Source organism: Falco punctatus (genome assembly GCF_963210335.1).
Source record: "Falco punctatus genome assembly, chromosome: 9".
Classification (NCBI taxonomy): Eukaryota; Metazoa; Chordata; class Aves; order Falconiformes; family Falconidae; genus Falco; species Falco punctatus.
The window spans coordinates 53,455,128-53,479,091 of NC_137589.1; the positions used below are offsets into that span (position 1 = coordinate 53,455,128).

Consider the following 23,964-nt stretch of genomic DNA (forward strand, 5'->3'; position numbering starts at 1 on the left):
TACAGGACCAGGAGAAGGGGTGAGTGGGGAGCTGGTGGAGGGGTCTGGGAAGGGTCTCATCAGTAGGTTGTTTTCACACAGTCATCAAACCCAGCAGTAAGGGGCTTGGCTTTCCCCTGCTCCGAGACAAGCTAAAGTCTGCCCAGGGAGGTCACACTTTGGAGCGGCAGTTCCCACTTCCCAAACTGGCAGAGTCCCTCACCTCCCTGCACAGAGCAGGACTGCACAAGGAAAAGGTAGCAAACTCCGGCGTAGCCCATACTCGCATTTAATAGTGAGGACAGGACAGACTGGGGCAGGCAGGTACGTTGGTGCAGAAGCACAGCTAGAAGAGCAGACACACCCTGCCCTCACAAAAGACAGATGTCATTTTAGGGATTAACCCTGCTAAAAGCATAAACCCAAATAATTAAAAAAAAAAAAAAAAAAAAAAGAGAGAGAGAGAATAATAAATCCCAACCCATAGTTTTGTCTGGAACAGAGGTTTCTGCACGGTCTCCGAGGAATGGAATCAGACATTGCTGCTAAGGCTGTTTCACGTCAGACAATGTGGGGAATTCACACAGCGAAGTCAGGTGTTCAACATGGACATTTCAGTTCAGGACCCGTATCCTGCAGTGGAGACGGGAAGGGATGCGGAGCACATGAAGTCAGGCTTTCACAGAGACCACCCTCTGGAGGACTTTCTCTCCCCTAGGCAAGTTGCCTCCCATGTTCAGGGCACAGACATCACAGCAGAAAGTCCCCAAGAGCTGCTCCATGGTGCTGAGTACGTCTAAGCAAAGGCAAACCAGGCCCTTCGTCCCCACTCTCCCACCTGCTTTCTGCAAGGAAGAAGGTGCACAAAACAAGGCTGCATCCACAAAAGGTGGAAGTAAGAGACCCAGAGAAGTGTCTACAAGACAGTGGGGTTCACTCATGTCCTTCACTAGGAAGCGAGGCCACAAGGACATACGTGGTTGCATCCACACTGGAAGAGGAGAATCAGTCCCAGATGAGTGTCCTGTCTCCCTGTGAGAGAAAAGGGCTCCCCAAGAGAGGACAGGTCTGGGCTATCCCTCCACCTACTGCACAAACCCGGGACACATTCAAAAGTACAGACAATAAATTAAGATTGAAAAAAAAAAGTCAGCATGTATAATATATATATATATATATATAATATAACGTGCGTGTGATTGTGAAAAATAGAAATGTCATCCCCAGGAGAGAGCAAGGCACAACAGAAACACATCCCTGTCCCTCTCCTGAGCCCAGCACTACCCTGCTCCCGATTCACAGCAGAACCACACCAACGGGGCCATGCAGGGGGACAGGGGTTGTGCCTGGCACCCAGCTTCCCTCTGCCAAGTGGGGCCTTGTGCCAAGGAGGAACTGGCTTCTTGATGGAGGAGTGGGGAAAAAGCCTAGCACTGGTCCCTTCATGGCCTTCACGAGGAAGGGTTGCTGCAGGCAGGAAAAGGGAGGGAAAGACAGGAAAAGCAAAATGGAATAGCAGGGGCACCCCACACCTCCTCAACTGGCCAGAGCCCTGCCCCTCCCATGGCACAGGACCACCACCGCTGTACCAAGTGGAAAGAAAATAAAGCCATAATAAGTCTATGCTTTGGTATGTAACCATCCCCCTCCCCTTGGTCCCCCCTGTGTTCCCCCCAACCATTATCTGTAAAACTTGTCAAATAAAATCTCTAGTGTGCCTTTATATTGCTTCCTGAACCCTTCCTTCCTCAGCGCCTGCCTTGCCCCCCTCTCCCCAGCAGGATTCAGGGAGGTGCCTTGCTTGAGCCCCACCGGTTACAGCTTCTGCTCTCCCGACTGGATCCTGCTGAACGCTGCCTGGTCCAGCGGCAGGTAGCAGCCTTGCCGGGAGTCCAGGAAGTACAGCCTGTCCTTCACCAGCGCGGGGTCGAAGCCCTGCTTCCGCAGCTCCGTCTTCTGGAACTTGTAAGTGCCTGGAGTGGGGGGTCAAGAAGGAATGGGGGTTCACTGGCTGCACACACCCCCATGCCCACTGCACCCGTGCTGCCCCAGACCCAGCCTCACACCTGCCCACCTGCACAGCACCAGAGGACCTGGGTACAGGCTCCACGGGGCAGAGGGGCTCCATCCTGACCCTACCACAGACTGGGCTCCATCACCGTGTTTCCCCCCCAGGGGCTCCCACCAGTTCCGTGCCCAGTGCGAGCACACACGCCATGGCTCACTTGTCTTGGAGACTTCGTGCAAGAACCGTAGGAAGATGGGACGTGCGTACAACGGCAGGGCCTTTTTCAGCTTGCTGGCAAAGTCTTCTAGGTCACAGGAGTTCTCTGGGTCAGCGATGGCTGCCATTCCTGCCTTCCCTTCAATTCCTAAGAGGCAGAGAAGAAGGGAGAGCACTCAAGACAGACTGTTCCTGTAGCATCATCTCCCCCTTCCCCATACCAGCAAGGCCTCTGGTGCAGACCCGGCTTTGTACAGAAGTGCTGGCACATCCAGCTGTCACCGGCTGTGTCACCGCCCTGCGGCTAAGGCTACCAGCGACACCCTGCGGTCATGGTCACCTCCTCCCAGAGGAGGCACTTGTAGCTGGTCCAGAAAAGACACAGGGCCCTTCCAAACCAGCCAGAATCAGACCAAAGCTTGAGAGAAGGGGGAACCCTCTGGATTCTGCTAGGCACATCCCCAGCAGCCTCTTCCCAGCTTGCCCACGGGAAGCCTCGGTCCAGCCTCTTGCAAAAGGACACGTCGATCCGGATGTGCAGGATACACTCACATTCAAGTGCCAGAGCCCTGCCTGCCTCCCCTGATTGTCCTCTTCCCTCTCAGCTACCTGGGATCTCCACCCCATAAACCACCACGTCCGTCAGGTTGAGGATGCGGCTCAGTGTCCCCTCCACCTCTGTGGTGGAGACATTCTCCCCCTTCCAGCGGAACGTGTCCCCAGTGCGGTCCCGGAAGTACATGTAGCCGTATTTGTCCATCACCAGGACATCCCCTATAGGAAAGTCAGGAACAGGCGAAAAATGAGATGTCAGAGGAGCCAGGAGCAACCAAGCATCTCAGGGCAGTGCCATGAGCCTGGGACAGCCCCCACACCCAGGCACCCTTCTCCTCTGCTCTCAGCAGATGGAGGGGCCCTGCTTGCTTCACCTGTGAGATAGGCAGTGTCCCCTTTTGTAAACACGTCCCTGGCGATTTTCTTGTTGGTGGCTGACTGATTCAGGTAGCCGTCAAAGTGCTGCAAGGGGTTGCTCTTGACAATGCGTCCCACCAGCTGGCCCGGCTCCCCTGCAAGGAGAAAATAGGGGATGAAGGGGGGAAGCAATCACCCACACCCAAGCAAAAAGGGTGTCTAATGGGGGTGGCAGGGTTTAACTGAGCAGACTCAAACCTAGGAAAATTATCTAGAAGTATCAGGAAAGACTTGCACAGAGCTGAGGAGACTTGTACCTGTGGCTGCCTGCCCTCACCTGGTTTGCAGGAGATACAGACACCATCTGGCCCCCGGATCAGCTCCATGGTGTCTTCATCCACCCTCACCAAGCCGATGGGGTACACACCTGGTAGGATCCTGCTGTTGAAGCCACACGACCCAACCTAGGACAGGAAGAGCTCAGAGCCGTGGGAAGCAGGGACATCTCTCCTGCCCTGAGCCCACTGTGCACGCGCATCCAGGATACCACATAGCCACCAATGCACAACAGCCAAAACCCCTCCAGGCTGATGGCAACCCACGCCAAGCCTCTTGGGACAAGAAACCGGGAGCAACCAGCCCGCCCGGGTTGCCAACCCTGCTCAAGCCAGCAGGCACTCTGTGGGACATGGGGAGGTTGGTTGGAGCCTTACGTTGTTATCAAAATTTCCCAGGCTGCAGTTGCACTCTGTAGCCCCATAGAACTCAGCCACCTGGGTGATACCAAAGCGGGCCATGAACTCCCGCCAGATGGAGGCACGCAGCCCGTTGCCCAACGCCATGCGCACCCGGTGCTGCCGCTCCACCTCCTGGTATGGCTGGTTCAGCAGGTAGCGGCAGATCTCCCCGATGTACTGCACAATCTGTGAGGGACAGAGAGGAAAGATTCACTAGGACCCCTCCGACAGGCCCCCAGTTGTTTGTGGTTCAGGGCAGGTAGGAATGGCACAACATGCCCCAAGTCCCCTAAAGAGGCCATGGTAAAACCCAGGAATCCTGCCAGCTCATTCAGTGCCTGCCCTCCCCTGGTTAACCCACTCCTCCAGGCCATGAAACTTAACCAAGATCTCCTGGCTAATGCTGGAGCCCGGGAAGGGCTTGGACACATGGAGTTACCACCCCAGGTGGGAAGGACACACCCCACCACCTTGGAAGGTGGTTTGGGATGGATGGGCAGAACCAGTCTGGGCCTCCCGCTCTTCCAGCAGCTGGGCTCTCCCCAGCACCACACAGATGCCCAGGCTCTGTTCCCCACTTCCAGATGGCCCCTTGCCTCATGGCCTCACCGTGCAGTTGTATTTCACGCAGTCCTCCCAAAAGTGCGAGGCTGAGAACTTCTTGCGGATGACAATTGTCATGCCCTGCAGCAGGCACTGCCCGATCCCCACGATGTTCCCTGCGGGGAGGCAGGCAGGGGAGCCCTCAGTCCCCAGGCACCGCCAGCCCAGCCTGCCTGGGGAGAGGCCTGCCAGGGCAAGGTGGACACCACGTGCTGGCTCACACCAGATGGGTGTTCAAAGCCCCCAGGACAACAGGCACCGGTGATGAGACACGTGGCAGTGAGATCTGGGGTGCTGCTTTGCACCTAGACATCCCATCACATCTCAGCCAGCCAGGCAGGCGCCGCTTCCCCTTCCCCCCTTGACTTTCCATGGGGACACAGTAAGGAGCAGCCATACCAAAGCCAGGCTAGGAGCTGGGATAATGCCCCCCCGCCCACCTCCCAACTCCAAAGATCAGCCAGATCGATTCTTGGCTCGCAGGGGAAAAGTGGAAAGCCTCAGTCAGACACCGCCAGCAGCAGTTAGCTCCTCTTTGGCACGGAGACTGCTGCTACACCAGCCTTCAGCCTTCCCTGGGCTGGGCAGAGGGGAAGAGATGGCTCCAGCACGCAGGGCTCCGCACGGCACACATTACCTGCAGCGTGGTAGAGCGGGAGGCAGTCATACATCACATCGTCGGGCCTCATGCGAAAACCATAAAAAACCAAGCTGCACATGCGGAAGTACCTGGGGTGGGAGGGTGAAGAGGCACATCAGCAGCAGGGCCAGCGGCGCTGTGCTAGGACAGGGCAGAGCTCAGCCCCATCCTCCCCCAAGCCCATGTCCATGGCCTTACCGGCAGTTCACCACAATGGCAGCCTTGGGCAGCCCTGTTGTCCCAGAGGTGTAGATGTAGAAGAGTTTATCTGGAAAGCAATGAGGAGACAAGGTCATACACCCAACCTAGGAGCTGGCTGAACCTGGAGAGGGGGACAAGTGACATTTACACACTCTGCTTGTGCCAGTTGAGTCAAAACTTTGTTATGTGACAGCACCAAGAACATGCTGGGTTTACCCTGGGCAGATCAGGTGGTCTGTTGGACACATGGAGGGCACAACAGGATACTGCTCCATGCAGGGCTGGGCTTCAGGCACCAGCGTAAGACCCATCCCAAACACCTCACACCCTGCTGCAGACATCTGCAATCAGCATCCCAAGCAGATGTTCTTGCCAGTGTTGTAACCAGCTGATTCACAAAAGCACCGCCACGAGTCTGGCCCCCAAGAGCTGACCACGTACCAAGAAAGCCCTTATCAGGGGGGGTTGGCTGGTGCCCCTGGGCCATTTTCAGGAGGGGATCCAGGTGTTTCGCACCAGGAAGCACAGACTTGGGGCTTCCTTCCCCAGACCAGAAGAGATGGATAGATTTCTCCAGGGAGGGCTGCACTTCCTGCATCGCTGAAAAAGCAAAAGAGGGGAGATGGAGAAAAACCACAGGGTGGTTACAGCACAGAGATTCCCTGCCCTCCCAGACGGTCTCAGGGAGACGCTGCCCCAGGTAGCAGTACTTGGCAGACCCCAAAGGGCCGACAACCATCCCAGGCAGATGTTGTTCCCATGACTAACAGCTGCTGGGGCCACAGCCCAGGCCTCTTTAGGGACCAGAAGATCCTGTTCTCCACCTCTCCCCAGCCAAAACCTCTTTGGTGCCAAGAGGTCTGTTGACACCATCAACCTCAGAGGCGTGGGCTGAAACACGAGGATCTGGAGCCAAGGTGTTGCAGGGATGTGGCTAAGAGCCACAGAGAGCAAGGGGAGGCTCAGCCCATGCAGCAGGGCAGGCTCAGCCCAGAGGATGGACCTGAGAGGCACAAGCAATGATCCTCACACCCAGGCTGGCCTGCTTGGGAGCCGGACAGCACTGAACTCCAGATCCTGCCCACTGTCCAAAGGGATCAAGAAGAAAAAAAAACAACCAACAAACAAATCCAATTCCTGGATAATTCAACTGTCCACTCTTCCAGATCCCTGCTCTGTGGTGGGCAGGAAAGGAACACTAAATCCATAGACACCCCCATCTACAGTCCAATGCACCCTGACGCATCTGCCTGCCCCTCACCTTCCATCATCTCCACTCCAAAAACCACAGCCTTGGAGTTGGAGATGGTGATGCAGTGCAGCAATGCCTCCATGCGCAGGTGAGAATTCACAAGGGCAGTCTCCACCCCAATCTTGGCCAAGCCAAGCCACAGCCCCACATACTGATTGCAGGACTCCATGAAAAGGGCCACCACGTCACCAGAGCGGAAGCCTTGGCCATAGAAGAAATTTGCCACACGGTTGGAGTACTCATCCAGCTGCCGGAAGGTCCAGCTCTCGCCTGTGCCTTGGAAGATCAGTGCTGTCTTCTCTGGATACTTGCTTGCAGTCTTCTGGAAAATCTTGGCAATTGTGTTCTTCTCCTTCACATGCCTCCATACCTGCCACTTCACCCGCAGCAGGACCAGCCCCGTGCTGCCAAAGGAAGGGGAGCATGAGGGAAGCTGCTCAGTGACCCCTGCAAAACCACTTCCTCCAGCAAAGCCAGCACAGCATGAGGACCTTTCTAGGAGCTGCAACAGCCCAGCACTGCTCCAGGCCCTATTCTAGGTCAGCAGCAGCTCTCTCTGCTTCCCTGAGCAGCATGGACATAGGCAGAGCTCATCTACAAAAATGCTTATAGGCAGGAACGGATGGAGGCCAGGGAGAGATGTGCCCCAATCAAAGGGGCATCTTTGAGCCTCCGGTGCTCTCCAAGAGATGGCACCACTCCCTCCCCACAAATCCTTGCCAGGCTGGCACAGCCTGGTACCAGCTCAGAACTGACCCTGCACAAACACCTGGTGCCACGCCAGCATCTTTAGGGACAGGGTGAAGTACAAGGACAGTCATTAGACTTCAGAGCTCAGCTGAAATCTATCTTTCCCGTGAAAACTTTGCCCAAGAGTTTGGAGCCGCCCAGGCACAGCAGAGAGACATCTCCTTCCAGCCAGGCTGGGTGCCAGCAGAAACCCAGGGCTGTGCAAGGAGCTGGGGACTGCACTCACAAACACACCGGGGCAGAGCAGTGGGCTGGGGGGAGGGTGGATGGTTGGTCCATCCCAGCCAGGACACCTACGTGACGTCCCTTCGTATCGTCTTGATGAATATGAGGAAGAAGTCCCATCCGCCGGACCCCAGGTAGAAGATGAAGAGAGCGGGGATGGCCTGGGCCCAGGACAGCTCCAGGCTGACCCTGAAGAACAGCAGCAGTGCCGCAAAAGCAGCCAGACGCAGCATCGTGGCCTGCAGAGGGAGAGAGAAACCACGGCCATCAACCCCCGCACGCTGGACTTGGTGATAATGAACCCACGGGCGGGGGATGCATTAGCAGCCCCCAGTTTCCTGGATGAGGTCCCTGAGTCATCACTCCTCTTGGTAGTGAGGACGTAACCCAGTAGCCCAGAGCTCCCACAGATGTAACTTTATCAGACCTTGGAGATGGCCTCCAATTAAACCACCAGCACGGCACTGCTTGGTGCCAGTCGAGAGCCTGGCTGTTCCCTCTTGGGGAGCCACATCCTGCACAGGAGCCAGGGGCATGGCCACGCCTCAGCAGTGTCAGATGCAGGATAAAGTCACTTCATGGATGAGGGAGTGGAGTCATGGCAGGAGACCTTGTGCAGATGTTTGGCAGGCACCAAGGTGGTGCCAGGCAGGGCTGGCTCAGCCCCTCACTCCCAGCCTGGCAAGGCCCCGCTCCAAACTCCTCCCTACCCCAGGGACCCCCTGTCCTCACAACTGAGGTCTCTGAGGCCTCCAGCACCAGCTCTGCCGCACACCTGGCTCCGGAAAAGCCAGCATGGCTGGTGGGAGAGCACAGCTTCACCCACTTCCCAGCACAGCTCGGACAGGAACAGGGACAGGAAACTCAGTCCTTTGAGCACCGCTTGTGTTTGCAAACCCTCGTGTCGGCAGGCAGTTTCCTGGCCTGACTGTGCTGGAGACACGGCCAGAGCGGGTTGAGGATGATGGCAATCACAGGCATGCCCTGGCCAGGCTGGAGTGGGCAGAACACGGGCTTTCACTGCTGCCAGGAGTGCCCAGACCCCTGCCCCATGGCCTGTGGACAGCAACAGAGTCTCTGGTACTTATCCCCCAAAACCAGTATCTCTGTCCCCATCCCAAACACACCCCAGATGTGGCTCTAAGACTCACAGGAGACTGTGGTCTAGCAAAGGCTCTTTTTGGGTGACAGCATCAAGCAGAGGAAAGGGACAGCAACATGAGCCTCGCAGCTCGAGGGCTCCTAGATAAAACTGGTCCTTCCTGGCATGGACGTAGGCTGAAGAGGAAGGAAATATTCATGTCATTTCCCTTTCCCTCTTCAAGGATTCCCTGCTCAGAAGCTGGCAGCCCTGAGTGGGCTGTGCCACAGCCGGTGGGGCCAGAAGCCACGCTTTTGGCTTTCCCTCTGCTCTGTGCAGTTCAGGGAGCCTCTGTGGATTTGGTACGAGACGCTGGCAGGGTGGCAGCCAAGGCAGCACCACGTGCCCCTGTGCCCTGGCATGTCACGCAGGCTGTCTCACCTCTGAGCCCTGCCACCTGCCACCGGCAGCAGGCTGGGATGCACCGCAGCACAAGATGCTGCGGCCGGGTGAGGGCCTGGGGACATCCTCCCGCCCACAGCCTCTGCCTAGAGACCCCTGCCCGTGCCAGCAGCCTCTGAGCATTCTCCATCAAACAACCCCCAGGCCTGAGGTCCCACAGCACAGTCCCACAGCCTTTTAGCAGGGCAGGGCCCGCTGCTTTTCTGCCGAGGAGCCTCTCTCTGCAGCCGAACAGGGCAACCCTCAGATCACCAACAAACTACCACGGCTTGGCCGAGACCTGGGCCCTTCGTTGCACACTGACACCAGCCAGCCAGCCGTGGAGAGCCAACAGCATCTCCCACCAGAAGGCAAGACAGGCCCGGGCAGGCCCCTGTTATCCTGTTCACATCTCTGGCTCACACCGGGCATGCCCGGTGCCTCCCGCGGAGAGACAACCAGTGCATTAGGAGAGATAACCGCTGCGAGATTGCGGAGATAACCGGTGCGTTACTGCCAGAGACCTCCAGCCCTGCCGTTACGGATTCAGGTCTTGCCTAGCTGCATCAGCACAGGGAAAATTAAGACCTGCCCGTAGCTCCACAGCCAGCGGGCAGGAAGGCAAACCACAGGGATCCATCACCCGGGGGCACAGAGACCCGAGGAGAGCCCGGGGAGCAGGTCACAGTGAAGGGGTGACAGGCAGGTGACCCGGCTCCAGGAAGCCCCCGCGCTAACGGTCAAGCTCCAGGGACCGGGAGATGCCCGGGGCACCTCTCCAGCGTGAACAGCCGGGGGGCACCGGTCCCCCCACCTGGCCCTGTGCAGCGTGGCGGGGGTGCGCCCACCGGTCCGGGGGAAGGACAGCCCGGGTGAAACTGGGGGTGTCCCCCCCCCTTCCCTCTCCGCCCTTCCCCGGAGCCGGTGGCACACCCGCAGACGGGAGGGCGAGCGGCACAGCCCCTGCCCCACCCGATGGGGGCAGAGGGGCCGGGAGGGCCGCGCACCGGGACTGCAGCAGGGCCCCCCGCCCCGGCACGGCCCGGGGAGAGCCGGGGTCCGCGGGGCAGCCCTGCAGCCCGCTGAGACGGGCCCGGTGCCTCAAGAGGGGGCCGGGGGGCTGAGGGGCCCCGGTGCCGCCCGCAGGGCCTCGGCGACCCACGAGGAGACCGTGGGCCGCAGCGGCTCCGCCCGGCCGCCCGCGGGGAGGCAGCGTGGCCGCCGCGGCGGAGCCAGGGCGGCGCCGGGAGGTCACGGAGGGGAAGGACGGTGCCGCGCTCTTACCAGGCTCCTGGGCGTCCGCTGCGGCCCGGCCACCTGCACCGGGAGCGGGGCCGGGAGCGGGACGAGGCCCGCCCGCCGCTGCGGCACGGGGCGGAGCGCACAGCGCGGCCCGCCGGGAGCTGTAGTCCCGCCCGGCGCCACCGGCCCGGCCCCGCGGCGGCGGGTGCGGTCCTGGACAGCGGAGGCGCGCGGGGCGGGGCGCGGGGCCGCGCGGCGGTAAGAGGCGGTGAGGGCGGCGGCGCAGAGCGAGGGCTCTGTGGCGCAATGGATAGCGCATTGGACTTCTAGCGTCGGTGACGGAAGTCATTCAAAGGTTGTGGGTTCGAGTCCCACCAGAGTCGCTTTTTTTTGCCGCCGGGACGTGGCGATGGCTCCCGAGGGTCAGCACCGGGCCGGGGGCGCCGCCGCTACTGCCGCCCCGGAGCCCGCCTGCCTCGCCGTGGAGCGCAGCCACCCCCTTTTGGGAGCGGGGCAGGCTGCAGCACGGGAACGGGGGCGAGAGCACAGACCCCCGTGGCAAGAGGGGCTGCGGGACGTGCCCACCCGGGGATTAATAAATGTGCCTCGATCCCAGCAGTTTCAGCGCGGATCGGCAGCAGCGGCACCTCCTCCAGCGGCACCGCATCCCCACACGGCCCCAGCAGCAGAGGCACAGGCTGCTGCGGGTGGCGGTGGCAGAGCTGCCACTTGTCCACAGCAAATACATCCCCCACGCAAGAAAAAGCGTTTTCCAGCGGCTCGTGTCTCAGCTGCCAACACCCCTGCTCCCCCTCTGCCCCCGCCGCCTTCCTTCTCACAGGCTCCACAAGCGATGGCTGTGGTGAGCCTGAGCCACGGTGGCAGTTAAGCGATGCGTTGAGCAGATGCGGTTTGAATTTACATTATGTGCCATTCCCGTGGCGCTGGCACCAGCCACCAAGCCCCACGTGGCTGCACGAAGGCGGCACGGCCGCTGCCGGCGGCCCGAGCGCTGCATGGCCACACTCAACAGCCCAACGTGCAGCAAGATCCTCTCTCGCGGCCATCGTTTCGCAGCTTCTGGAAGTGACGAATCTTTGCTGCCCTTCAGTTTAACCGCCCCAAAGCTCTGACACATTTCTGATGCAGAAAAGCATATTTCTGACCTTTTTTAGGTCAGAAACAGAGGACCTGTTTTAGGACCAAACACTTCTTTCATCTTGACCAGTGCAATAGGACAGCCCCTGCTCTGTGCACCTTACCGGCAGCTGAAGGATGTATTTATATTATATCCTTTATTATCTGCTTGGTATAACTCTGGAGGCCAAGGGGAAACATGAGCCTTGTTTTGGAGAAAACCCCAAAGTCTGGCTGGTGGGTGTGGGGGGAGAAGTTGAAAATGGGGAGCTGGGGGGACAGGAGGGAAGCCAGTCCCTCTGTCTCGGTGCCTGCTCTTAAATGTAACCCAAATCCCAAGAGTTCTGCCAGACTCAGCCTCCTGGGATGGAGCAACTTGGATGGAACAGCCAGTGGCATTGTCAGTCCCTGCTCCTGCCCATCTGCTACAGCATCCCAACAGAGACTGGGACAGGGCCGGCAAAGCCCATAGCGGGGCAACACCATGTCACCCAGCTGCCACCAAAGGACCCTAGTTAGACCACCCCCTTCCTCCCCCTGGAACCAGGATCTCTTTCGGAAGCCCCCAGCCTTGCCCCTCTCCTGCTCTGCACCCCAGTCTTCTTCTGTCTGGGCCTTCCTGCAACGACCGCCAAAAGGAGCCACCCAACAGCCCAGCACCCCCAAATCCCACCTGGAAAGATGTGGCTCTGCAGCCCATTTTGTGGTCCGGTCCCCAGCCATCATCGCACACTGCAGACAAAGCACAGCAGACCCCTGGGAGCCAAAAAGGGGTGAAGTTTCACATCAGATCGCGCCCTCAGAGGGGGAGATGAGGTGGAAGGAGGGGGGATAACCAGCCACAAGCTCCACCATGGATTTTATTAAGCAAGAAGGAACTTCAACAGCAATGCCACACGTAAAAAGAGCCCTCAGCCTTGTGGCGCTCTGCCCTCGCATCCGACGGCTCTGCTCTCCAGCTGCTGGCAGTCTGGAGCCCTGTTTAATTAACCCAGACAGCAATCAGCTCCCAGACACAGCGCAGCCAGCCGCTGTTTCTGCACTTTCAGGATTCAGCCTCTTATTCCTGATCGCATCATTTTGTTGCCCAAGGAGGGGACAATTCCTATTGAAAACTCAGCACAATCACATGGATTTCAGCATTTTTTGATGGGAAGGGACTGCAGGGAGACACAGCAAACTGGGATTGGCTCTGGAACAGCCCATCCAGCAGGGGTAACAGCCAAAGGTATTTCCCTCCTGCTCCTGTGGGCATGCGGTCACACACTGCCTAGTCTCCAAGGCATGAGGCATATCCCATATGACCCATCAGGACACCAGTTAGGCACCAGTGCAAGATGGGATTTCACTGTCAGATACATCACACTGGCCTGTGGGCTGCCCTGTAAATCACTGGTTTAGCTCCAGTCCAGGGCAGCCGCAAGACTTTAAGCCTCGATCTTCCCAGGGAGGGTGGGAAGAGGGATGTACCTACACAGCCCTTGAGCTGCAGAAGGCCAAGACGGCAGTTTGCTCCCAGCATTTCGGAGCATCAGTACTGAAGCGCTGCTGCCAGGGGACCCGAGAAGCCAGACCCAGTTGGCAAAGGCACAGCGGGCCTTGCCACTCCTCCACTGAATCACAAACAGCAGGGTCATGTTTTCTCATGGCACAGCAAGGTGCAACTTGGCCTCTACCAGCAGGAGGGTGCCAGCTCTCAGTAGGAGCAAACGGAGCCCTCGGGTCGGTGGCGGCTGGCAGCAGAGCCACGCTGTGCTCCTGGGCAGGAGGAGATGGAGCACGGCAGGGGACAGCTGCTGCCTGCCAACGGGGATCCCCTGTCCCCTGCCAGTACTGGAGCTGTCACACTTGAACGGCTGGGGGAGGGAAGATGCCGATCTCCTCCCGCAGAGAATCCACCGACTGCTCCCAGCGCTGCTCATAGTAGACGTTCAGGATACAGGTGGCATTGAGCCCACTCCGAACTGCCCAGGGGACCAGGTCAGTGGCCAGGACCTGCAGCTTTCTGGAACAAACAATATAGATAGGAGGTGACAGTTTTGATTTCCATGTTTTGTTTTTGATTTCCTTCTCCAAGTTCCCACTGCAAGTGGACACCAAACACATGTACGTTGTATCCTCTGCCCTTCTAGCATCCCTCCTCCTTAACTCACATGGGAAACTGAGGCACAGAAGAGGATGGTGTGTCAGGAAGGTTACAGTCAGCAGCAAACCCAAGACCAGAACTCAGGTTCTGCAGTCCCCAGACTGTGCTGGGCCACCAAAACAGATGTGCCAGGGCAGGGAATGCCCATCAGTGTGGTGAGGATCCTGCTGGCCCTCCACATGTGCCTAGCCAAGGGCAGTCAAGCCCGGGCATTGCTCCTCCTGCCTGGCACAGGAGATGCAGTGCCAGAAGCACATGAAGCATCAGGTTCTGCTTCAGTGACCAGGCAAAGCCCTGCCTCCTGCTGTCACTGCTTCCCTGGGTCATGGGGACAGAGCAGCATGTTCACACGAGGGACCCCTGACTGACACCCCCCTGCAAACTACCAGCGTCCCCTCTCTGTCCCCAGAGGACACCAGAAAGCATCACCCAGGTTGGCGTGTCCCCAGAGCAGAGACTCCCTCCTCACCGGCTGGCACCTACCGTGCGTCAAGATGGATGGGGCCAAACACCGCTCCCAGGACACACATGGGCAGCCCCGTCTGCACAGCTTCGAACCACTTCACCACGACCTCGCCTGGGGGGAGCAGGGAGGCTGTGAGTGGGCAGGGTGCCCGGGGCAGTGGTCCCGCAATGCAGGCTGCACCCCCGGCCCCTTCCCGAGGGTGGCTGTGCACCCGCCCCTCCGCCTCCGTGGCAGCGCTTAGGAATGCTTCCTAAGGCTGGCGGTGGCCTCATCCTGTGCCAGGATGAGCCTTGTTGTGCACCACCCACCCAGGAGGGACGTCACAGGGCCCCTGGGGGAGCAGCACCCCGCAGTCGGTGCCTGGTGGGCTCGGGAAGCACCTCTCAGGCAGGCTGGCTCCCTGCGGACCTTTGGCAGTGCAGTCGCAGAAGCCTGACCGCCCCCTGAAGCTCTCCTGTCTCGCGGCACCGGGCAGACCTTTAACAGACACTGCCAGGGCTCAGGCAAAGCCTGTGAAGGGAACTGGCACGCCGGTTCCCACAGGCTCACCAGCAAGGCTCCACCTGCGAGTTGCTGTTGAGTCAGACGCAAAATGAGGGCAAAGGACACGGAGTCACACAGATCAGGAACAGCCAGGAACCCCCTGCTCCTGCCTTCGCTGGGAGCTTGCGAAACATCCTGCCCTCCCTGCCAGGCAGCAAACACCCACCCACCCACTGCCTGCACCCAGGGCTCAGGCAGAGCATCTTCCAGCAGGGGAAAGGTGACATCCCGTGGCCTCTCGGTCACCACAGAGCCAGTGATGCAGGACAGTGGTGATGCAACACCCCCCCCAGCAACCTCGGCTGTGGATTGAGGAGGCCAACCAGCCCAGCCTGCTCCATTCCTGGAAGAGGCAGCTGAGCACTGCCAGTGGGGTTGGGGAGCGCAGCCCTCTGACCGCGCTACTGATCACCTAGGATGTTGGTTGGCATGCCCAGGAGCGTGTGCATCATGTCATGGATTTCCCGGTACCGCTGGATCACATACGCCAGCTCTTCATCATCAACAAACTTGGCTGGCATCCGAGTGTCTGGAGAAACCTTCTGCAAATCCAAAGAGGTTCAATTCAGCCCTTTCCACACCTCAAGTTTGTCCTGGTTTTGGCTGGGATAGAGTAATTTTCTTCCTAATAGCTGGCATAGTACTGCGTTTTGGGTTTAGGATGAGAATAACATTGATAACTCACTGGTGTTTTAGTCGTCGCTACGCAGTGCTTATGCTAAGCCAAGGTCTTTGCAGCTCCTGATGCTGCCTGGCCAGCAGGGAGGCTGGGGGGCACCAGAAACTAGGAGGGGACACAGCTGGGACAACTGACCCCGACCAGCTAAAGGGATATTCCAGACCACATCACGCAATGCTCAGCATATAAAGTAGGGGGAAAGCTGGCTGGGGGGCTGCTCCTCGGGAATAGGCTGAGCATTAGTCAGTTGGTGGCAAGCAATTATTTTTCATTTGCATCACTTTTTTTTCCTTAGGTTTATTTCTCTCTTTTTCTGTTACTCTCCTTTTCATTACAATTACAATTCTTATTATTTTATTTCAATTATTAAATTGTTCTTATCTCAGCCCATGAGTTTTCTTACTTCTACCCTTCCAACTCTCTTCCCCATCCCACTGAGGGGGGGTGAGCGAGCAGCTGTGTGGGGCTGAGCTGCCGGCTGGGGTTAAACTAAATAACATTTCTGGCCTCGTTCTTTAACGCACAGCAACATGAGGTCCCCTCCATCAGCGCAACTCGTAGCCCTCAGCGATGGGTGCCAGTGTCATTTACACAGACAAAACCCAGGGACTTCACAGCACTGGTGACAAATCCAGCATCACCCAAAACCCAGCATCTTATCCCATCTCCCCAATTCCCTCTCATTCCTGGAGGGTTCTCCACGGCTCTGATCTCCCTCTGAAGTGCCGCTGTGCTCCTGGCACAGGGGTCAGCTACAGCCGTGTGCACCCTACAAAGCCCCACACTCACGTTGTCCTCCAAGAAGCGGACGTATTCTCGGCCCAGTGAGCCATCTGGCAGCCCCCGCAGCTTGGCCATGTTCAGGGTGGAGAGACGGATGCGAGGCCGTTCCCTGAAAGCAAAACACAGGTCAGCGAGTCTCCCAGTGACACCCTCAGCAGGGGGTCCTGGGCAAAAGGAGCTCCTGGGAACACCCTACCCCCTGCCCCTGCCCTTCCTGGGCATTCTCCTTGCCGGGATCCTGCCTGCTTGCTGCAGAGATAGCACCATCCTTGTTTCTGTTGCTGAGGCTGGGACACAAATTGCTTCAAGAATCTACCTGAAGCCTTGGCAACAAAAAAGTTCTCACCTCACACCCCTGCAGCAACTCTGGTTGGAACCAGTGTCCTCTGCACCAAAATGCTGTTGCTGTGTGGGCTGCTAGCCAGGCACAGCCCCCAGGAACAGCCGGCCCCGGGGGAGCAGAGCTCTTTAGTGTCCCTGCAAAGCAGCCAGAGCTTCAGAGGAACAACCCTAAGAAGTGGAGGGAATTTGTTCTAAATACAGGTTTAATTTCTCTCCTGCTCAGGCTTTCATTGCCAGCCACGTGGCTGCCATGCATGGCAAGGTCTCCGCCCTGGGTTGCTGGCAAACAGGCGCCCCACAGCCCTGGAACTAAACAAAAGCCCTTTTATTTCCATGCACAGGATCAATTTTTCCCATGATAAAAGCCCTGCAGTGGATCCAGGAGCTGCTCAGCTCTTGGCGCAGAGATGCCAGGGAGATAAGCAGGACAAGCACCAGTTTCACCCTGGCTGCTGATGCTTCCTTGTGTATTTGGTGTCAAAGGGGCCTCAGCAGCTTGTGGGGTAAAAAAAAAAAAAAAAAAAAAAAAAATAATTTGTGTGCACAAATCGACCCCTGCAAAACCTTGCAATACCATGAGGCAGGGAGCAGGCGGGGCGTCCCCCTCTCCCCAGGCAGCTCCTCTGGGCCTCAGGCCCATCCTGGTGCTCCGCGTGCTTTGCTGGGTCAGCATCTGGAGCCAGGATCAGGTTGCTCTGCACAAACACATGGCAAAAGGTGGCTTTTCGCCAGGCCCTTCATGGTGTAACTCAAACGATACACAAGTGGCAGGAGTGATACATAACAAGAGGCAGGGAAAAGGCAAGCAAACTAGCAGTAAGATCTCGGTTAATAAGAGACTCATGAAATCCCTCCCGGTCCTCAGCCTTGCTGTGCTTGACAAGTCCCTGCAGACCCAGAAGCAAAAGTGATCAAGTCTTAACAAGGAAGACAAGAGGAGGCCTCATTTCACAGCTGGGGGAGATGCCACAGGTGCCAGGAAAGAAAATACGGATGTGGGGAAGGAAGAGGCAGACCAGTGGAGACGAAGACTCCGACACAAGGAGATGCAGAAGCAGGTGCAAGGGAGAAATCCATGGACATGGTGGGTTTTCATTGCTGCTCAGCATCCATGTCCGTGGATTTCTCCCTGCGCTTGCTGCTACATTGCCTTGAGCTGGCACCTGCCAGTTCCAGCAGCGAAGCATAACAGACAGACAGCAGCACCCGCAGCAGGCTGGGCCCAGTGCCTGCTGGGCTCTTGCCCTTTGACTTCCCGCTGGCCTCTTGGGATCATTAAAAATACAGTAAAATGAACAATCTGGAGGGTCAGAGCTAACAAAATGCCTGTGCTGCTTTCAAGCTGGGGAGGCAGGGATCTCCCTTCATGGGGCCCAAGGAACGTGCTTGCCCTCATGTCTCCCCCCCACCCACGCGGCGAGGGATGCAGAGGGACGCACTGGAGGATGCGGTAACCTTCAGGGTGCTGTTTCATCTTGTCTCGCAGTTTGGGCAGGGCAAAGCAGCCTGTGGTCTCCCCAAGGACTGCCACCATGTCTGAAAGAGAGACCAGAGGGTGACACCAGGGTGGTTTTGGCTGCACCCGGCTGCCCTCGGTTGGCAGGCGAGGGAGCGGGGCAGAAAGCCTTCGGCCGGGAGCAGGCAGGGAGCCCACGGCAAGGCAGGGAGCCCATGGACCCCAGGGATCTTCAGCCTCGGAGCTGCTCTGCCCCAGTGCCGCCGTGGGGGCCCGGGATGCAGGAGCAGGCACGAGGCCCTGGGGACAAGCAGAGGGGCCTGGGTGGCACGGTGGGTCGGGAGCCGCTGGGCTTTGCCGGGGGGTCCCCACAGCCTCTCTCCCGCAGCCCCCTGCCCGCGCCAGATCTCAGCCCTGCGCTGGCCCCGTTACCGAGGGTCGCACCCGACAGCAGGAGACGTGGGGCCCGCCCGGCTCACCGTGCCTGTAGGGGTCGGCGAGGGCCACGAGCGCCGAGCCAGCGGCCAGCAGCGCCTTCTGCAGCGGGCTGGTGGGGATGTGCCCGGGGTACAGCCGGTAGTACCCTTCCTCCTCCTCCTCCTCCTCCTCCTCCCTGCCGCGTCCATCCCGGGCCCGCGGCTCGCTGCGGCTCAGCCAGGCGCTGCCTGCGGGGAGCAGGGGCTCAGGCACCGGCCCGACGGGCCCCGGTGCCCACGGCCCGGGCGCCCCTGGGGCTGCCCGCGAAGGCGGCACTTGCCTGGGGAAGCGGGACCCGCCCGGAGCAGCGAGACCCCCGCCCGCCGCAGCAGCCGCAACGGCAGCATGGCCCTCCTCGCTCGGGCACCGGCGACTGCCCCGGAAGCGCGCGGCGGGGCGGGGCGCAGCGGGGCCGCCATGGCGGGGCCTAGCGGGCTCTTCGCCGTCTACAAGCCGCCGGGAGTGGCGTGGGGCCGCGTCCGTGATGCGCTGGAGACGCGGCTGCTGCGCGGTGAGCGCGGGCGGGGGCCGGCGGCGGGACCCCCCCCCCCCCGGGGCTGCCGCCTCCCGCTGACCGCCCCCGTTCTCTTGCAGAGCTGAACGCGGCGCCGGGCCGCCCCCCGCGGCACCACGTGCGCTTCCTGCCGGCGCCCGCCGGGGCCCCGGGGCTGGTGGCCGCCAGGGTGCCGCTGCTGGCCGACCACCCCCTCGGTAAGGGCCGCGCCGGGGCCGGGGCCGGGACCGGGACCGGCGGGGGGAGCCCCCGCGGCGGGCGAGCGGACCGGCCCCGGCGCTGTCTCTGTTGCAGTGCGAGGGCCGCGGCTCGGGCGGCTGAGGATCGGCGCGGGCCACCGGCTGGACGCGAAGGCCTCGGGAGTCCTCGGTGGGTGCGGGGGGCGGCCGGGCGGGGGGTGCGGGAGGGCCGGGCAGGGGCACCCGTGCCGGAACACCGAAGAAACGATCCAAGGAGGCGCGGGCCGGGCCGGAGATCCCCCCGACCCCGGCAGACGCGGCTCTGCTGCGCGCCCGCGATGGCCGGTACTGCTCCCCGATGGCTGGTGCTGTGCCCCCCCGATGGCCGGTACTGCTCCCCGATGGCTGGTGCTGTGCCCCCCCGATGGCCGGTACTGCTCCCCGATGGCCGGTGCTGTGCCCCCCCGATGGCCGGTGCTGTGCCCCCCCGATGGCCGGTACTGCTCCCCGATGGCTGGTGCTGTGCCCCCCCGATGGCCGGTGCTGCGCCCCGATGGCTGGTGCTGTGCCCCCCATGGCCGGTGGTCTGCCCAGTAGCCCCCCCACCAGGGTGGGCACCGCGAAGCGCTTGCCCTGCAAGGCCCCGCGGGAAAGTCCTGGGGGAACCCATGAGCTGGAATGACAGGCAGCCCCCTGGGGGTCTCGGGGGTCCCCCTGCCCTGCCCAGATGTGGCTCCCGATGAGACCAGGCCCTGGCCAGGGTGAACGGGGGGAGCGTGCAGTGTGGGTAACTGCGTGCCAGGACCTTTCCACGTGGCTGAGTAACGGGTTCCTGTCTTGTTTGTTCCAGTTCTGGGCATGGGCCACGGGAACAGGCTGCTCACCGACTGGTACAACTGCCACCTCACCAGGGTAGGTGCCCCGGGATACTCGAGCACAGTCACACACAGGTTCCTGCCCCATCGCCCCGGCATGGCCCCATGATGGTCATCCACGATGTTCTTGAGAGCTTGCCAGGATCCGGAATGTCACCCTTCACGCCAGCATGCGGCCGTGCGAGTGGAGGCTGCCGTTGTCCTGTGCAGCGCTGTCGTGGCCCACACCTCCTCACAGCTGCGTGGCAGAATACTGCTGTGCAATTGCTTGGTGTATTTCTGTGATAAATTGCACCCTTTGCTCTCCTTCAAGGTTTACACTGTTGGTGGGCTGTTTGGTAAAGCCACTGATGACTTCTCAGACACAGGGAACCTAGTAGAGAAGACAACGTTTGGTAAGAAACTGAATCGATGTGTTTGTTTTTTTTTAAAAACCCCAAAACCAGAACACCAAAGAAACAGCATGCCAGCTGTGAAGTGCTGAACCAGGTAAGCTGCGCAATGATAAACGGCACACTACATGCTTTCTAGTTGTTATTTTTACACCATGTGCAATCCTGATGTTGTAGCCCACCTGCTCTGAATAGAACCACCAGGCACACACAAAGCCTGCGTGAGTTCTGACCACAGCGGTTGCTGCCGAATGGGTGGGACCCAGATTGCTCCTTAGAGGTAGCAGTTAGAAGCTTTCATTCAACGAAACTCTGCAAACACCCGATAAGAGAAACCGGAGCCAACATCTTGGAAGCAATTAAGTGAAATAATCCTTCCCTTTGTAGCCCAGTGCTGTGCCGTTCGGTGCATTGCCATGGTACAGCCGGGAGAAGCGACTCTGCTCAAGCCGCCTGTTGGTGCTTCTCGTCAGCCCGTTGGGGTGTGACTGCCAAAGGGACCGGCACGTCCTGGCAGCACACTTCGGGCTGCTGTCTCTTTCTGCTTTCAGGATGGATAATTGAGACTGTTTCTACCTCAATACTTGCAGATCATATCACAAGGGAGAAGCTGGAACGGATTCTTTCCGTCATTCAAGGAACAAATCACAAGGCCCTGGTAATGTAGGTACCCAGTGGGGAAATGCAACTGACTTGCTCTGCCTGCCATGTGCTGGTCTTTACAACAAATTAGACTATTTTGTTTGCTGTAATCGAGATCTTTAGAGCTGAGAGTGGTAGACCAGCATAGAGAGAAGCTACTCAGTGCTCTGTAATCTGGTGAGACGGTGCTGTTAAGTGTCCTTCTTGTGTCCTGAAATATCCAGCTATTTTAGGACCTATTAGCTACATTAGGGTCTACAAAAAACTCTTGTAGACGTGACCAAGTACCTGCCTCCTAAACAGTGCTACTCTACTGACAGTACGCAGACCATTAAGATGTACGCAAATACTCAACACATATGCAGTTTTAAGGATAAAAATCACAACTTTGCCTTATTGGGGGCAGAGATGTTTTGAATCCCATTGGAGAGAAGAACTAAATGTGTGCGCTGCTCCCTTTTTTCTTTTTCCAGGCATTCTCACATTGATATGAAAACACAAGAGGCATATGAGCTGGCTGTCAAAGGCTTGATTCGCCCCATGGGAAAAAGCCCCCCGATAATCACAGCAGTCCGATGCCTCCAGTTCGCACCTCCAGAATTTCAGCTAGGTAGGACTGGTACAAAATGTACCAGGGAAGTCTGGGCATATGTTACGGCAAGTCAGTCAGTAAACATCAGTTTCTTATTTGTGATTTAATGCAAAAAGAGTTGGTGGGAGCTGTGTACGAGCTCATAACTGGTAGCCCCTGCAGGAAATGTAGTGATGTGTAGTTTCCAAAGTCACGAAAGCATCTCCTCGTTAGGTAACTTTTCAGTGCAGCAGAAGGATTTTTTTTTTTTGGTAGGGCAAGATCTGGAACCCTCACAGTGCTGAAGCTGCTATATAGTACATCAAGCCAGCTGTGCACCTAGCTCATAGGTTTTTCCCTGCCAGTTCCAGATCCAAGACTGAGGCAAGAAAATTTGCATAACGAATACCTGTGGGGCAAAAGTCTTCCTTATCCTAATGTTTCAGTGTAATACACTTCAGTGTTGGGTGATTTGTTCTTTTCTTGACGTGTGTTTTGCTTTCCTGCAGCCAGTCTCCCACTCCTCATAAAATATATCTTATTAAAAAGGTCCCTTTTCTTATTCCCTTTGAATACCTAAATTCCTACACCACTCTCCTGTATCTATGGGTTTGTTTTCTAAAACAGTGACTCTGGGAGGGGCTAGGGCACCCTGCAGTACTCCAGAAAATCATAATCCACCCATGCTGTATCTTAAATAGTCTCTTCTACCAAACCAGTTCCTTCAGTGTAACTGTAAGTGATGTCTGGGTTTACAGACAAGGTCTGAGTTTGTGTCAACACTTCGTTTCCTCTGAAACAATCTCTCTGTCCTTCTAGAAATGCACTGTTTGCATGAGACTCAGCAGTACCTCCGAAGAATAGTTCATGAGATTGGTCTGGAGCTGAAATCATGTGCCGTGTGCACGCAAGTGCGAAGAATACGCGACGGTGTTTTCACGCTGGATGATGCTCTCCTGAGGAGCCAGTGGAACCTGCAGAGTATACAGAATGCGATTTGGAACTGTCAGCTTAAAGTGACAACAGAGTTAGAGAAAACACTAGGCCATCAAGGTAAAAGTCATCTTCATAAGATGGACGTGGACATGGCCCACGCTGCAGACAGCTGAGCATGTGGCAATCTCTGCAGCACAAGAACACAGCTCATGCTGACAGCATGGCGTACAGCAGAAGGAAAGAGGTTAACTGCAGTTCACTTCCACCCTTTCCTTGAGATGACTTTAATCAGAGAGGCATTTTTTTCAGTGACAAGCTGTATAATTTTTTCTAAAGCACCGCAAACGGTTCATTAACAGGAGCTGGCTGTGCCAAAATTCCTCTTGACTTTGGGAACATGTGGTTGCTAAGGGATAGAAAAACCCATCCCCAAATTGTTTAGCAGCAGGAACTAGACAGCGTCTTAGAGAGCTGTATTCCCTTGGTTGCATGGATTTGTTTGTTCCTTGCAACTGGCAGCATAACCCATCCACTACATGGATTTTATTTTCCCTCTGTTGTCCTAGAGTATTTTCGCTCCATTAACCCTGCTTTCAGGCACGCTAAGAGTTCAAAATCAGACTGAAAAGGGGATGTGCAGGAGATAACATCTTACACAAAGCAATACAAGGAAACGGTTATAACCAGAGCAGGCGTGTGTGAGGAGGAAAGAGAAACTTTCTCCTGTGAAGCTGCAGGTGACGTTTAGGTGGGGCATGATGGGCCAGTCAGGTGTCACCCGAGCAGCGGGCAGTGCCGGCTCTCAAAACAGGGTGCAGGCACTGCAAGGTGGCACCTGCTGCTCAAGTCATTGCGGAAAAAGCAGAGCTGCCTGGCCCGACAGGGCACAGAGATGGGCTGCAGCCCGGCAACGTGCTGCAACCGGTTCAGCTCGGCGATGTACCGGAGGCCAGCAATATGCCAGAGCACGGCGATTGGCTGAGCCTGGCGGGGCGCCATGAGCTGCAGACGGTTCAGCCCGGCGATGAGTCGCAGCTCGGTGATGAGGTGAGGCACGGTGACGTGCCGCAGTCCAGCGACAAGCTGCAGCCCAGATATGAGCTGCAGCCTGGCGATGTGTTGGACCGGTTCAGCCCGTCTATGTGCCAGAGCCTTTTCAGCATGGCGATGTGTCAGAGCCAGGCGATTTGCCGGAGTCTGGCGATGAGCTGGGCCTGGCAGGACACGACGAGCCGCAGCCAGTTCAGCCCGGCGATGAGCCGCAGCCCAGCAATGCGCTGCAGCCCAGCGATGTGCTGGAGTCGGTTCAGCCCAGTGATGTGCCATAGCCGGTTCATCCATGCAAAGAGCCGCAGCCCAGTGATGTGCCAGAGCCTTTTCAGCCTGGCGATGTGCTGGAGCCTGGCGATGGGCTGGGCCCGGCGGGGTGCAACGAGCCGCAGCCGGTTCAGCCCGGTGACGAGCTGCAGCCCGGCCATGAGCCGCAGTCTGGCAATGTGGTGGGGCACGGCAATGGACCGAGCCCTGTTGCAGAGGCGC

At 58.1% G+C, this 23,964-nt stretch overlaps 3 protein-coding genes across 6 annotated transcripts; 1 reads left to right on the plus strand and 2 right to left on the minus strand.

Annotated features, from left to right (window-relative positions):
* Window positions 1-252: 252 nt before the first annotated feature.
* Window positions 253-10,557, minus strand: SLC27A4 (solute carrier family 27 member 4). The gene is made up of 13 exons (XM_080401082.1): window positions 10,330-10,557; window positions 7,596-7,762; window positions 6,558-6,952; window positions 5,738-5,896; window positions 5,294-5,363; window positions 5,093-5,184; window positions 4,462-4,571; window positions 3,829-4,038; window positions 3,453-3,579; window positions 3,133-3,270; window positions 2,813-2,977; window positions 2,205-2,351; window positions 253-1,952 (listed from the first exon to the last, which is right to left on the minus strand). The coding sequence occupies exons 2-13, from the start codon at window positions 7,754-7,756 to the stop codon at window positions 1,795-1,797; spliced, it is 1,932 nt and encodes a 643-aa protein (XP_080257208.1). The 5' UTR covers window positions 7,757-7,762; window positions 10,330-10,557; the 3' UTR covers window positions 253-1,794.
* Window positions 10,558-12,266: 1,709 nt separating this feature from the next.
* Window positions 12,267-18,696, minus strand: COQ4 (coenzyme Q4). 2 transcript variants are annotated; one of them, XM_080401086.1, is made up of 7 exons: window positions 18,593-18,696; window positions 18,324-18,500; window positions 17,823-17,919; window positions 16,048-16,150; window positions 14,992-15,121; window positions 14,054-14,147; window positions 12,267-13,429 (listed from the first exon to the last, which is right to left on the minus strand). In XM_080401086.1, exons 2-7 carry the CDS (start codon window positions 18,463-18,465, stop codon window positions 13,267-13,269), a joined length of 729 nt encoding a protein of 242 aa, XP_080257212.1. In that variant the 5' UTR covers window positions 18,466-18,500; window positions 18,593-18,696; the 3' UTR covers window positions 12,267-13,266. The 2 variants fall into 2 exon arrangements, with proteins under 2 accessions (XP_080257212.1, XP_080257213.1); XM_080401087.1 differs by having other exon boundaries at window positions 18,324-18,595.
* TRUB2 (TruB pseudouridine synthase family member 2) lies at window positions 18,522-22,976 on the plus strand. 3 transcript variants are annotated; one of them, XM_080401084.1, is made up of 8 exons: window positions 18,524-18,827; window positions 18,911-19,027; window positions 19,125-19,199; window positions 19,860-19,921; window positions 20,198-20,279; window positions 20,867-20,939; window positions 21,392-21,528; window positions 21,766-22,301. In XM_080401084.1, exons 1-8 carry the CDS (start codon window positions 18,662-18,664, stop codon window positions 21,792-21,794), a joined length of 741 nt encoding a protein of 246 aa, XP_080257210.1. In that variant the 5' UTR covers window positions 18,524-18,661; the 3' UTR covers window positions 21,795-22,301. The 3 variants fall into 3 exon arrangements, with proteins under 3 accessions (XP_080257211.1, XP_080257210.1, XP_080257209.1); XM_080401083.1 differs by lacking the exon at window positions 21,766-22,301 and adding an exon at window positions 22,309-22,976 and having other exon boundaries at window positions 18,539-18,827; XM_080401085.1 differs by lacking the exons at window positions 21,392-21,528; window positions 21,766-22,301 and adding an exon at window positions 22,309-22,561 and having other exon boundaries at window positions 18,522-18,827.
* Window positions 22,977-23,964: the final 988 nt, after the last annotated feature.

Coding starts and splice junctions, on each gene's coding strand:
- SLC27A4 (XM_080401082.1), bottom strand. CDS start 7,756: ATGCTGCGTCTGGCTGCTTTTGCGGCACTGCTGCTGTTCTTCAGGGTC. Junction 4,039..4,461: donor GCGTGAAATACAACTGCACG/GTGAGGCCATGA, acceptor TGTCCCTCACAG/ATTGTGCAGTACATCGGGGA. Junction 3,580..3,828: donor TGGGAAATTTTGATAACAAC/GTAAGGCTCCAA, acceptor TTCCTGTCCTAG/GTTGGGTCGTGTGGCTTCAA.
- COQ4 (XM_080401086.1), bottom strand. CDS start 18,465: ATGGACGCGGCAGGGAGGAGGAGGAGGAGGAGGAGGAGGAAGGGTACT. Junction 15,122..16,047: donor TCCGCTTCTTGGAGGACAAC/GTGAGTGTGGGG, acceptor TTGGATTTGCAG/AAGGTTTCTCCAGACACTCG. Junction 13,430..14,053: donor CCCATCCATCTTGACGCACG/GTAGGTGCCAGC, acceptor TGTTTGTTCCAG/AAAGCTGCAGGTCCTGGCCA.
- TRUB2 (XM_080401083.1), top strand. CDS start 18,662: ATGGCCCTCCTCGCTCGGGCACCGGCGACTGCCCCGGAAGCGCGCGGC. Junction 18,828..18,910: donor GGAGACGCGGCTGCTGCGCG/GTGAGCGCGGGC, acceptor GTTCTCTTGCAG/AGCTGAACGCGGCGCCGGGC. Junction 20,280..20,866: donor AGTAGAGAAGACAACGTTTG/GTAAGAAACTGA, acceptor CAATACTTGCAG/ATCATATCACAAGGGAGAAG.